This window comes from Apteryx rowi, unplaced genomic scaffold (genome assembly GCF_003343035.1).
Source record: "Apteryx rowi isolate R43461 unplaced genomic scaffold, aptRow1 scaffold_25, whole genome shotgun sequence".
NCBI classification, from domain to species: Eukaryota; Metazoa; Chordata; class Aves; order Apterygiformes; family Apterygidae; genus Apteryx; species Apteryx rowi.
In genome coordinates, this window is record NW_020448863.1 from 4,654,437 (window position 1) to 4,668,740 (window position 14,304).

General features: G+C 40.5%; 1 protein-coding gene across 2 annotated transcripts in view; it reads right to left on the minus strand.

The window, feature by feature from the left end:
* The window catches only part of ITPR2 (inositol 1,4,5-trisphosphate receptor type 2), a 278,104-nt gene that overhangs the window by 222,418 nt on the left and 41,382 nt on the right, over nt 1-14,304 (minus strand). For both annotated transcript variants that reach the window (XM_026066890.1, XM_026066889.1), the window contains exons 3-5: nt 5,258-5,373; nt 4,006-4,092; nt 3,161-3,319 (exon numbers count right to left, since the gene is read on the minus strand). In XM_026066890.1, coding sequence (XP_025922675.1) covers nt 3,161-3,319; nt 4,006-4,092; nt 5,258-5,350 — 339 coding nt within the window. In that variant the 5' untranslated portion in view covers nt 5,351-5,373. The remainder of the gene's footprint in view (nt 1-3,160; nt 3,320-4,005; nt 4,093-5,257; nt 5,374-14,304) is intronic.

Genomic DNA, 14,304 nt, shown 5'->3' on the forward strand with positions numbered 1-14,304 from the left:
GAAGCAGGAGCACATACGTTAGTACAGGTGTGATATAGCACAATCATTGCCTGTCACAAGCAATTATACTAGCAGCCATGATTTCAGCTTGCACTAACTATGTAAGCACTGAAGTCTCTGCTACTCCATCTTCATTGCTTTCGTGTTATAACCACACCTGCCACTCATATTGCTGACACACTTCAAAGATCGAGCAGATTAACAAAACTTTCCCACAGATGGCTGGGCATTCCCTGAGTTCCAGACCACCTCCCCTGGCATGCTGCAAGATCAAATTTTCAAACAGCTAAAATAGCAGAGGACCAAAAAAGCAATCCACACAGAGCTAATCCTGCTAGCAGTGCAAATTTTGCTATTCAGTCTGACTGGAACCAGCTCTGGCCTTAATCAAATCTTCCACTGAAGGAGAGCTGAGTTATGGTTAAAGTCTGCAGAAAATATTGTAGTGTTATGATTGATTACTGTAAATTTTCTGCAATATTTTTTCATTACTTTTTGACTTGCATAACTAATCAGCTGCTAATGAAGCTAAGCTACTGACTGATCTGTTAAAACACGTGCCAAGCACCAAAAAAATTGTGGAGTCACATCAAAAAAGTTCCTCCTTCAGAAAAATAATTTTTAAAACCTTTTATAAGGCTAAACAATGACTATGACTTACCAGAAAAGTCACACACATGCTGAGAACTTCCTGTATCATAGCTTCCCCACACCTAACAACCCTCTTTTCTTTTAGGATATATGGCATCTCTGGATCTATGGCATATTTGGATCTACCTCACCTGCGCTATCTGACACTGTAGCAGTCGCTCAAGCAGTCACTCAATAGTCACTTCTACAGCTCTAAAGACAGATTCTGTAAAGACTTTCTAAACTGTCTGTTATTAGAAAATTTCCTTTTTATAACATACAAACTGAAAACAAATAAATAAATAAATAAAACAGAAGATTCCAAGCAGAATAAGGGCCTGATACAACAAGTTAAGTTTATGCATTAAGAGGCCAGAAGAAGAAAACTATACAGAAAGATACAAGTCCTTTAAAAGCTAACCTAGCGGATGAGTAAAGCGGCCCTTGCTTACATGATATTAGGTGCATTGTGAGATGAGCCCCCAAGAAATTAGCCTTTTAACAGGCACAGGTCTGTGAGTAACTGAAAGGGAAGGAGTGGGTACAAGGCTGGATCCTCTCTTGGTCTGTGAGAGGCGAGTGAAGGATTTTCTGTATCACTTGCTACCTCCATCCCCCTTACTGCAGCTGCCTGGTATCTGTATCTGTTGAAGGGGTGGGAACTTGCCAGCCCAGTCTTGAGCAAGCTACCAAAGGACCAGTGTTCAGCACTGGAATTTTGCAAAGAAAATTATCAGATCTATTTGGGTCTGGTAGAAGGAGCAAAAAAAAAAAAAAAAAAAAAAAGTGTCTCAAGTTTTCCTTCTGTAAAATACAATGGAGAACTCTCAGCTCTGAAAGGGAGCTCCTGGTGACAGAAAATGAGCAGCAGACGGGTTCCAGAGGAGGTCATTAAGTTAGGAGAAAACTTGACAGTTTTCCACACAGCCTCCGTAGTAGAGAGCCTGCCGAATACAGCCCCACAGGGAACAAGCTGGATACAGAAGTCTGCAGAGAGATTTGCCTGTGGAGTGCAATGTTACACTGCAGTTGTCTGCAAACTTTTAGAATCAACAAAACCCTTCCAAACCTTCACATTTCTCATGTGCCCACAACTTCATCAAATAAAATCAAAAACTCTACATCCCTGCGGATGACTTTTAAGGCTTAAGACCATTCTGCTCTTCTCAGCTGTAATGGCTCATGATGGCTTTGCAGATCACACTTTGGGAAACACAGGTTCCCGCTCCAGAGAGCTTGGTATACATTAATTTCCCAGAGATGAGGGCATGGGAAACTAAAAAGATGCTGACTTGATGTTATTCTAAGAAATTAAGCCAAAACCTTAAAGAAAGAAGTCACTTTCTTCTTGCCAAAGATGGAAAGGAACACCAACTTAATGTTCGATCCACAACACTTCTTTTCCCCCACTGAAAAGCCATGCAGAGATTCCCCAGAGGACTACTCATGTTTGTTCCTTTTCTGTGGAAAAGGCTTAGGGAAAAGGAGATAGGTTTTTAGATACCCTTCTGATCACGATATGTAACAGGGAAAGACTATGACTTTAAGGGCTTCTGACCATGAGCTGGGAAAACAATCCTTCTCTTCCCCTCCCATCATCAGACTGCCAAGAGGAACTGCAAGTAACTGCACTCATCCTGGATATCATCCCAAAGGCTGGGTAACCACAAAACTAATGAGAGAAAATATATGAGAAAAAACACAAGYATTCTTGTCCGTGATTACTACCAATGAGGGCTCTTTCACAGGGATTTACTTCATATTTCATAGGCAACAGCAGCCAAACATTCCCATCCAGGTCTACAATATAAAACCACAAAAGCCCATCAGGTGGTCTTCTCAGAAGTGGATCTGAATTTTCACAGTGGACACTTAACCAAGCCACAGGAGGCTGAATTAAGGACTGAGTTTTAACCTCAAGGCTCAACTGATTCAGATTTGCAGCAAGGAGCTCCCCTACGTATTCTTCCCTGACCAATACACTGGACTCCCACTGAAATCCACCCAGAAAAGACCCACCAAACCCAATTCCTAGTCAAACCCAATTCCTAGTCACAGATGTCACTCTCTTCTTGACAGGGGATACAGATTTAAAAAGAAACCTGATGTATTTCCTAGAGATGTTCTCTACTGACTTTTTGACAAAATTTTGTCCAGAATTTGTGAGTTCAATTAGATCCTAAAGGCTCTTATAAATAAATAAATAAATAAAACACTTTAATATAAAATATGACTTATTACCAGTTGTGTAAATCAGTATATAACAGGTGAAGTTAGGAGAGCTGCACCAAAACAGGTCAGCAGAGACTCAAACCAATGTGGGAACATTTCAGATGCCAGACCATATAACTCAATAAAAGTTTCTAGTTGCAGATAAAAGCTAATAGACAAAAAACAGTGTTTAAAAATATTTTTCTTTCTGAACTTGATCCATCACAATATATGCCAGTAGCAAAGAGAACACATATCCTCTGGAAACCTTCTGCTTTCTCCCTATATTACCTCTTTTACATTCAGTATTTCCACGTACATTGTCACCTTCACTCCTCAGTTTCCAAAATGGCTGGATATAAAACCAGGATCCCTCGTTCCCTGCAGCATCCAGAGACACCCGCATAGCATTCTTCTCTAGCAGAGCTGGCAATCTCTTATTGACTGTGAGGTATTTGTTACTTTTTATATGCAGTAACTGTGAACAAATAGTAATGAAAACATTAGGATTGCTTTTATTTTTTCTGTCTTCAAAGAGGAAGCATGGTCTTTCACTCTGTATTGATTTTTTTATAACACATAATCAAAGACTACATAAAACTAAAAGAGAGATATCAATGTATACTGCAGTTTAGGAAAACAGATGCTGTATCTCAGATCCAGAGGAAAATATCACTGATCAATTTTACAGCATATACTACACAGGTGGGGCAAGGATCAATAACAGTGTTATCTTCAGGAACTTCATTTCCATTACAGGAAAGTCATACTGTACTTGAGAACATAACTTCTCTCCCATTTATATGTCATGAAGCACAAATGACTGCAGTGATTTAGAAGGAACTGCACAGCACCTCTACAATAATGATTTTGAAATAAATCTTAAAAGATATATATTTACATTCAGATTCTAGACTGCAGCAACAAATATTACATATAAAATTTATATTATGACATATTATTTAAACACGAATATGCAGTACTTCTGGTAGTCTTTAAAAGAGACAGAAAAACACAATATTGTAAACTTTACCAAGTTCTGTTTATCCGACCCTTGACAATCCAGATTACAGTGGTTAGTTTCATTTTCACCATAACCTTGACATGAAACAACCATTTCCTTTTCAGCTCTGTGAGAAGGCAGATGTATTTCAATGGGTTTACCTGTATGACATTGCTATATTTTACAATTTCGCCCAACAGCTTTCTGTTCTCACTTTCATTCTGCTTTTGTTCCAATTCTGCTGCATGCTGCAAAAGAATGATTATTCTTTAAATACTACGAAATCAATAGCTGGATTCAGCTACTGGAACAAATAGCATATAAAGGAAATGGCACCACATTAAAAATGCCTTCATCAACCTGCAAGCATTACCGCACTGAAAATATAAACCATTTAGCACCCATCTCTTCCTGCAACATGATTTTCTATACTATAATCACTTGGATCCTGTGTAACCACTCAGGTTTTTTATTACCCAGAATAGAAATTCCATCACAATTTATGGATCACACGACATGCATGCTATCACACCGAACAGGTGAAGTAATTCTAGGTGCTTTAATTCACCCCAAAGAGGGAAAGGAAGGTTCTATGATTAGCTTCACTCTTTCAATACTCTTTTCATTTGTTGTTTTGCTAATTACATAAAAAGACATGGATTTCATATATAACAAAACAAATCCAACTAATCACATGTTGCAAGACCAAGGCAAAGTCAAATACAGCCACAGAACCAATTCTCAATTCCTAGCTCTAATTGCTGTATTACCAGCTGTAGCCACACACCACATGGCTCATGACAGCCTCTCTAGCGCACATGAAAACATGTTTCAGACGACGGTGTTTCACTTGGTGTTAAGCATCCAATCATAACATCAGGCCAGCTCATTTTCAATGACAGAAGAGCTGCTCACTCCACATGCCTTGTACTTGATGCAAAACAGAACCTGCCCAAACAGTTCAGGGAAGAATCACCTATGCTGAAGGCAAAGAAAACTGCCATCCTGAAGAACTTCCAGATTAAAGTGCAAAAAACACCTCTTTGCCTACGCCTCTGCCCAACTCCTCAAAAGGAATTCTAAAATAATTGCATGATTTAAATCAGGGCCACTCCTGCTTTTATTAACTCTATTTTTACTTTATAAGCAAATATTACTGCTTTCAGAAGTTTTATAGCACAAAGGCACAACCCCTAGCCCAAAGGGCTTACAACCTAAAGCAGATAAAAAGCAGAGTAGGGGCAATGAACGCCAGTCAAGAGGTAGGAGAGCTAAGAGAGAATATAAGGTTGCTATGGTGGCATAATACTCCTCATGGTGGTTCCCAAGGCACTTGTTACTGTTCTTTTTCATTCTATTGTTATTCTACAGCCTGCAGATTGAGATAAGATTACAAATACTGATGTCTCTTACTTGAAGTTTCTTCAGCAGTGCTGCTTCTGTATGGTTTCCTTGTTTGGCTTGTTTGGCTTTCCAGTATTGCTTCTGGGCTGAATATCGGTTCATAGGACACACCTTGAAAAGGCAGTCTGTAGAAGATTGAAAGAAACACCCATAAGTAATGCTGAAAGACACTTCCTTTATTTGTAAGTACATTTTGGTTATTTTTCTTTTCCCAGAAATGCCTAGATACCACAGTGTTTGGGCACAGTCAGAAAACAGTTTGACACAATGACACCAGAAACAGGGGAGCAGAATATCTGAGTCAATCATAAATCCTTCAATGCCTCGCACACTCCCACTCTGAGCAACCTCTCTGCAATCCCTGCAGGAACCCTAGGCCGTGAGCTTGCAAGAGGCAAAACTGCATGCTTTTTTATTAGTACTCCTTGCTGCAGCACACCTTTATGGCTGCATTGTTTGAAGGCATGTGACTTTTGAAACCTTGAAACAAAAGTATCCTACCTTCTGTATTTTATACATCTGGCTACCCTGCTCCTTCTGGCAGGGCTAAAACAAAGGATTATATGGACATTCAGCTGCAAGCTATCAAGAATGTTAACACACTGTTCTGTTCTACATGTGCCTTCCCTAAGATTGATTAAAAGAACTAACAGCATAAACAACAAAGTTACAAAAACTGAACTCCACCTTTGCTCTCCCAACATCTAACTGATTACAGCTGAGTTGTACGTGACTCTTGGCTACCTCACAGTAGCAGGGTCAGTTCCAAGGTTTTACACTGCTCTTCACAAAATGGACTTGCCATTTTGTGGCACAGACGGCAGTGTTCACTGGCTGAGGCAACTGCACGCTCCTGCAAACCCTGTTTCTGCACTACCTGAGGGGAGTGGAAGTCACCTTTCCAGAACCCACTCATCCAAATACATCTGCCACACAGCCATCTGCCACTTCTGCCACTGCTGCCCCATGGGATTTTTTGAATTTGCTAGAGGCACTTTGAAGTTATTGCTCACTTTTGTTTGATTTCCCATCAGAATACTCATTTTCAAAGAAAAACTAAGTAGAATATCTGAAGCATATACTTTCACATTGGCAGTCATCACAATGCAATAGTAGGAGCTTACACTCATCCAAGCAAGAATATAGTTCCCTGGCATTTGTGTCAGTGACATTCCACTGTGACTTACTGGCTTTAATAGTACTCATCTTCACCCCATATATGGTAAACAAGAAAGGCATATAAATAGAAAAAAAGAAAGAAAGAAAAAGACAGATTGAGGTCACACAGGAAGTCTGTGATGGCACAGAAACTTCACCACTGGTCTGAATGTTTCCCAGATTAGCACCTCAGCTACTGGCCCACCTTCCCTTCTAACCAGAACATGACACCCCCAAGCACAGCATACACTTCACCAGCAGTACAATTTCAGGCTGTGTTAAAGAGTGAGAACCCAAAGGTTCAGACACAGTGCAAACAGAAGTAATCTGTGCCCACAAGCTGTCCCCTATCAAATAGACCAGGCAGAAAAAGGGTAGGAGAGAGGGAATATCATCAGACCCATTTTACACGTTGTAAATAGAGGCTCAGAAACCTACACAATTCATCCAAGGCTAACTTCTCTAAGGATGATAAAAGATAAAGTCATGCACACTCTTGATCATCAACTGTTCTAAAAGCTAGATTTGAAAGACATTTTAGTTAGCAAATACTGGTAATTGCCCTTTCACGCTTTACATGTATCAGCCAGCAAGAGGAAAGGAGGGGAAGTATTAATTGTCTATCAGATTTTTGCTGTAAGATTGATCAGAACATACAGGACTGCATGTGTATTACAGTGTGAAACTCTTCTCTGCCATGGGTTGGGATTTATAGATGTTAAATGAAGGCAGGTCCCAAATTATTAGACCTCCATATCTAACTGTCATGGAGAGCCAAGCACTCTCTGAGGATTAATCCACCCACAGAGGAAAAAGATCTCTGAGGATTCTCCTCCCTTCTCCATGCTTGGGTCTCATGCAGGTAGAGACTGAAAGCAAGCAACTACACCTACCTGACTCATAGCCGCCACCCAACCACAGCACAAGTTAGAGCCAGGCAGGAGTGGCAACATAAGCTATTTATAGGAGGTTCCACCCCAGGGCAAGATTAGAAATGAAAAAGTTCCTCTGCTGGTCCCACAAGCACCTTTTGCAGACTCTTACACCCTAGACTAGTCAGAAGCAGCAAAGCCACTTCTGCTGCTGGTCATCAGACAGTTCTCTCGCACAGAAGAGACTCTGTGAGACCATTTGAAGGCCACGCTGCACAGAATACAACACGGAAACTGCTCCTCACAAAAATACATAAAAGAGGAAACTAGACATGCTCTAGCTTCATGTGAGTTGCATTAAGTGCTTATTTACCACTGCAGTTAACACAGTTAATGGCATGCACATCACATATCATAAAATAATTTTAAAACAGCCTTCCCTACCTTCAGCTCTCCTGCTACCTTTTCAGAAGAGACTTTCTTTCCAACAGCACTGTATAGTCACCCTTACCTCTATTATCAACAGTGCTGCAATATGAAATAGCAATCACAATTTCCACACTAAGTCTATGTTCCAGGCTCACGCTAGATCAATGTCTGAATGCCCTTATTGTATTAACTAAGCTTGCATGTCATTTTTAGATACAGTAGAATCTAGTCATGCACTCACACTGTCACAAAAAAGTCAGCAGGGGAAGCTATAGGGAATGACACTAAAGTCATGGTGCAGGTCTTTAACCACTGAGCCAGGTCAGCAGCAGAGTTTTTATTTTGCAATGCTATCTACTCACTATCTATTTCCTAGATTAAGTACACATCCACAGTTGCTAACCAGGGCTAGTTCCAGCCCTCCAGTCCACAACAGCACACAAGGAAAGTCCCATATATCATACACATGACAAGAAATATTCCCTAACTCTCCATTCCACCCTTGTGAGTAGAAATTCAGGTGTCCAATTCATAATCTCTCTGTAGGAGATGCTAGATACCCAGGCAGATACTATTCTCATTTTCAATGCTATTAATTCAATGGAGTTACTCCTTCATGCAAGGAGGAAGGAGAAGAAATTCAGCTACACGTACCTATCCCATCACAGCCCACGAGTAATTACTGAAACCGTATCACAGTGAACACTTCTCGCAAGATAAACACTAGAAGGAAGGGAAATCTAGTGTGAAGACTGGCTTTACCCTTCCTAAATACATAAAATGAACTCTCATTTCTTTACTTAACAAAATAAAACAGGTAGCACACTCAACTATAAACTACACCCAGTTGGGCCTGATATCTAATGTTAGCGCTGTCAAAACCACTCATAAGACTGTGCCACATGGTCCTCCCAGTGCCTGCCTCCCCCAGAGCTAACAGCTTGCCACAGAGCTGGCTCTCAAGCCACAAGCTAAGCTGCAAGGCTTTTAGCTCTGCAAATTTGCCATTTGGTCTCTCATATATTGGCCAAAATGGCATCTATCACACACCATCCTATCAAGCCTTCCACTGCATTGCCTCTTCCCCTCACAACAACTCATCTTTCTCCAATATCTGTAGGAACAAAATCTGTTCATATGGAAACCACCAGTGGTAGAGCTTCCCCTGGCACTCACCCAGATGCCTCCCTGCTTTCTCCCCCACCTCAGCCCCACACTCATGTTCCTATGAGAAAGTGTTACAAAGCATCATCAAAGCAAACCCAGCCACCTTGCAGATACGTTTACCTTCATTTCAAAGGGGGAACATTTACAAACATATATAAGCTGGTATATAACATATAGAGTACCTGGTATGTCTCCAAGTAACTTTTAGAATGCTCTGCCTGGACACTGAGAAGGAAATAGAAAACTGTACTGTTAAATCACACCTCATGTTGAAGAAGACTTTAGTTTGAGTATCAGGATTTCAGCTTGTAAGACAAAAGTCAGCTATTATTTTCTGTAACCGTCTATAATTATTAAATCTGCATTCCCAGAACACTTCATCAAACACTTATTTCTCTGAAGTAACAATGCCTTCTTTTTATAGGATCAGCTTTCGTTTCTGTAACTCCCCACACATCCTGCTACTTGTGTAAACACACTGCTTCCCATCTTCGCGCAGCGTCTCCAAGCACAGCGCTACCCCAGAGCACACAAATGCAAGCCATACATGAATGGGCAATCACAACTGCTTACATACGCCTCCCAGTGATGAATGAATTTTTCCTACTGATACTTCGCAAAGGAAAGGAAGTATAGAAATAGGAGGTGCTAGATATCCTCGGCCACACAGCAGGATCTGTAGCCGTGCTTCACAACAAACAGCTCTCCACGTCCCAGTCTAGTTCCTTACAAGTTGAAATACCACGGACTTTTTTTAAAAATTGGTATTATTTAAATTGTATTTTCCCCTTCTGCCAATTTATAGAAGAAAAAGCTCACGTTCTTTTTTTCCAGAGAAGTTTTTTCCCTACTTGTTTTTAGATTCTAAACACAATAAAAATAGCTCATCTGATTTTTTTTCCCTTGGCATTTCTATTTACTTTTATTGTAGTAACACTAAGATACTCTGGAAGTTCAAACATTGTGGTCCTAAGCATCAGGAAAAAAATGTAGTCCCTACCCTATAGAAGCCACAGTTTAAATAAATTGGAAAAAAAGGGAAACTGAGACACAAGATTATAAAGGAACTTGCCAGCACATGTAGTAGATCAAAAGTTCAGCCCTCCAGGAAGTCAGGCTGGTCATGAGACAGACGGTCTCTTCTGACTTCTCTAGACAACCTCTGAGCGCTCTAGTTCCTAGCTCATTACTTACAGAGTTTTAAATAAATGCTTTCCTTCCTTAAAACACTAATTAAGTAGGTAATATCAAAAGTAAACAAACTGCTCTAAAACTACCAGCTGGTTTCTGTCACTCAACTTTCATGCATTCAACTTCTGCAGCTTCACCAATTCTCTCATCTTCCCACAGACTTTCTGGCAAAATTTGAATTTCTCATGCACAAAGTGAAGATGGAGTAAATGTGAAACACCTTCCTACCCCACCACCACTTTTAAAAGAATTAAACTAATTTCCAGGTTTTCTTTACAGCTGCAAAAAAAGGGAATGGCCTCTCCCCCTCTCCCCTTACTGCAGGTCACACTACAGATTTAACCTCCTACTCTACACATTTACTTACTAGAAAGTAGAAAATGTGACAAATTATCAGTGCTAAGAGACATGGCAATGACTTATTTTATGGAAAAAATGACTTTTATTAATCAGAACAATCAAAAGATGGAAAGCAGCAACCCCTAGACTGCAGGAGACAACCCACAGAAGATGCATTCAGCACCAAAGTGACACAGTGTGTCTGAGCCTGTGAATGTGCAGAAAATCCCAGTGTTCACTAGTACTGTACAAAAAGGCAATAGTAGGTGGAGCAGGCCCTCTGCCTAAAAGGCAACTAGACTCAGGAAGTCTGAAAAGGAAAATAACCCATTACGCCTTTTAAATGCTTGCCTTTAAATGTTTGGCATTGTATAAAAATGGCTTACAACAATATTTGTTAGAAGCTCTCTGTCCCCAGCACTTTTTTTTCCCCCCTTTTAAAGTGTTAGAAATTAAAGTCTTATCCACCACGCAAGATTTCAGTAATTTGGAGAACTAGTGATATTACCATATGGCTTTAGTTGAACCAACAGGCTAACAAATGAGTAAGTGGAAGTAGTAGGGCTACTGAAGTACACTGTGTAAACAACTGTGGTTTTGATGAAATTACACAAATGGAAAAAAGAGCTGAACTGAAAATGGAAAGGGAGGAATGCAAGGGGAGGTGGAGGAGGAGGAAGTGGGGCAAGGAAGGACAATGTAAACAGCCACCAGGAATCTGAGAAAGAAGGCAACTGTGGAACTGCGAGAAACAATGGGAATACAGATGAACTAATCAAAATGATATAGGAAAAGGCAAGCAAAGAGAAAAATGGCAGAAGGACAAAGGAAAGGGTAGGATGGAGGAGGAAAGGAAAGACAGCAGGGAGCCATAATGGAAAGAAGGGAGAGAAGAGGAAGGAGAACAGTGTGAGAACAAATTTGGAACATACTAAATAAATTGAGAGAAAAGCAAGAGGAATATCTACAAACTCAGGCACTGCATTCACTGTGGGTATCTTGTGAAAAAGGGATATAAACTGTTGGGAAACTTAAATCAATTTAAGTCATTACACATTTGAAACATCAGAGACTTGTGTTACTTCCTTTTTCAGAGTTGCCAAATTTGACCTACAAGCAGGTCTTATCTGTGCTACTTTACACCTTGGAAGCTGAAAGCATTTCCCACTGGAGATAATGGCATTAAGCTAAGAGCGTTCAACGTCACAGTTTAAGGAAACTTGCAGTTCTGCTGCTGCTGCTGTGACTTCTCTTCAGAAGAACAGGACTTTAGACACACACTACTCTTCCTAAACACAGTGAATCTGGCCCTGCAACGGGCTAAGCAGTTCCATCAAGACACCAAGTGCTTTAGCTCTCATTAACTTCAGTTAGAAACAGGACGAGGAACACCTGGCTTGATCAGTCCCTTAAATTCAACCACAAAAAAGTAAATGCTTTCTCTACTCAACGGTCTTCAGGAAACACGTGTGGGACCAAATTCTGCCCTCCTTCACAGTGATGCAAATCAGGAGTATGCACACTGATGAGTACAGAGCCACTCCAGGTTCATACCAGCATGACTGAGAGGGGAATTGGCCTATATTTTTAATATAGGAACATAAACGAAAGGCAACCACAGCTTTCCTTAGCTTAATGATACCCAGTTTTGTAGGATGTTCCGAAACAGCTAGAATAGCTACCACCCACTCAATAAAAAGAAAGTAAACACATAACAAAAATGAAACTGCTATTTTGAGACATCTCTTTACGTAGGCTTTCAGTTCAGACCAGCAGCTCAGTACCTAAATTTGATCTCTGAGTGAATTCTGTAAGGGAGATGCAAGTAGTTAGAAAACACAATCCTTTTTCTGTGGGGGCAGGGGCAAGGGATTGATAAAATATTACAGAAAATGAGCAAACATAGGCCTCTGATGTTAATTTTCAGAGTCGGTCTTCTAAACATCTTGTTAGAAACATGCCTTTCTCATACTTCTTTGACTCTTAGGTCATGCTCCAACCTCAAATCACGCCAATTTTGGCTATCAGTGATAAAAACATTGTAAACCATACAGACAGCAGTTCCTATTACTAAAGAGGCCCTACTCTTCCTGCTGTTAGATGCTATTTTTAGTTGCTTATGTCTAATCATTCAATTAATCATTCATGTCTAAGTCTTCTTTTTATGTCAAGAACCTACTTAAAGCAGTTTTTGTTTTGTTAACTTCGCTATTTTAATTGAATGCTATTTCCCAGAAGATTCTGGGGGAAAATAGTTTTTGCTTACATTTCTTGGTTATAAGACAACTTTTAGCAACTCTCTTGCTTCAGTGCTTTTGAGCAGACATAAGAAACTTGACAGAGCAGCAGAGCTGTGCTCCTGGGTGCTCTCATTATAAAGACACTTAATTGTCACAATTTTCTAAGCCTTTGGCCATGTTCCATAGGTATTTGTTTGGGCCTGACTATAAAATACTCTGAAAGGTCTATCTACACTCACCACATGCCACCATGTCATAGCTCCTTCCTGATCCAGGCTTTTGCAGATGCGTTATCCTCACTGTTTGCTGCGTGTAGTCTGCCTCAAGACTGAGTAGAGCAAAGCTCTCCCTCAGGTGCAGCTCTGTGGTTCCAGGCACTAAATTCCAACTAGACAGCAAGTCGCTCCTGTGTTCTCAGCAACACCCCTGTTATTCCTATGCTTAGAATTTGAGTTATAAGATGAAGGAGGAAAAAAAACAAACTACGGCTTTATCTTTGCTGCAGCCATTCTCATAACTGCCACTTGCGTATACTTACCTGAAGTGGCATGAAAACGCTATTAGACACTACATGAGGCCCCTAACAATATAGCCATGATGTTATAGCACGGTGGCTTGCATCAACTAAGGCAACAAATCTCATCTTTTGCACTAATTCAGCTTCTCCTGCAGGTGCTGCAGTTCATCCAGACTTGCGTGCTATGACAATGTCAGCAATAGTTGAGCAAACTATGTTAAAATTAAGTCAGGTATGCATGGCCCCAAACAGAAAGGTATAAGGCATGACAGGAAGAGAGGGCTGCTGGAGCCAAAAAGGAGGTAAGAAGCAGCAATGAAGAAGAGGAGAAAAGCAGCTACTAACAAGATTTAGGGCAGGGAGGGGGTGGGGGGAAGGGAGAAAGTGCAGAGAAGTGGAGAAATTAGAAGGAAGGAAGGAAGGAAGAAGAGAAAAAGGAGCAATGGGAGCTAGAGATAAAAGGATGTGTTATGAAAGCAATGGAAAGAGGTTGCAATAGGAACAGAGCCAAAACTGTCGACAACTAATGGAAAACATTCCCCTGCAAAACCTGGAATGTAACTCGGGAGCATAGTCTTTGCATTCCCCTCCTAGCAGAAAACAGCTGTAAATTTCTTGTCTGTCACTCATCCCCCTCCAGTGGCGGATCTACATACACATGCACTACTGCCACCATAGTGTCAGGCCATTAGTGCTGTGAGTTCAATAACCTTACACTCTGGATCAAAATGCCCAAACCTTTCTGACACTGCTAAAAGCATGTTCTTTGGAAAAACCCAAAGCAGAACAACTATGAGATTTTTCCTTCTCCTTTGGCTTTCAAGTTACAAAAAAACAGAGAACTACAATAAAAGAACTCTGCTGAGGCTATAAACTCCAACACCCAGAAGTTAGACAATGAAAAAAATTAAGGTTGTATTTTTAACCTCCGTTCAGCTCCCAGATTGTAGGCATTTTGAGATATTCTGCAATTACACTATCACATGCAAATCTTTTCCAGTGACCCCTGTCTCATCTAGAAACCAGGATACGTTCTACTTTGTGAACAAATCAGGGTGAGAGAAATTACCCCCCCAAAAATCCCCACCTCAATTTTTGTGCAACCTGAAAGCTGTGAATTAAACATGTATGTGCAGGCAGTGA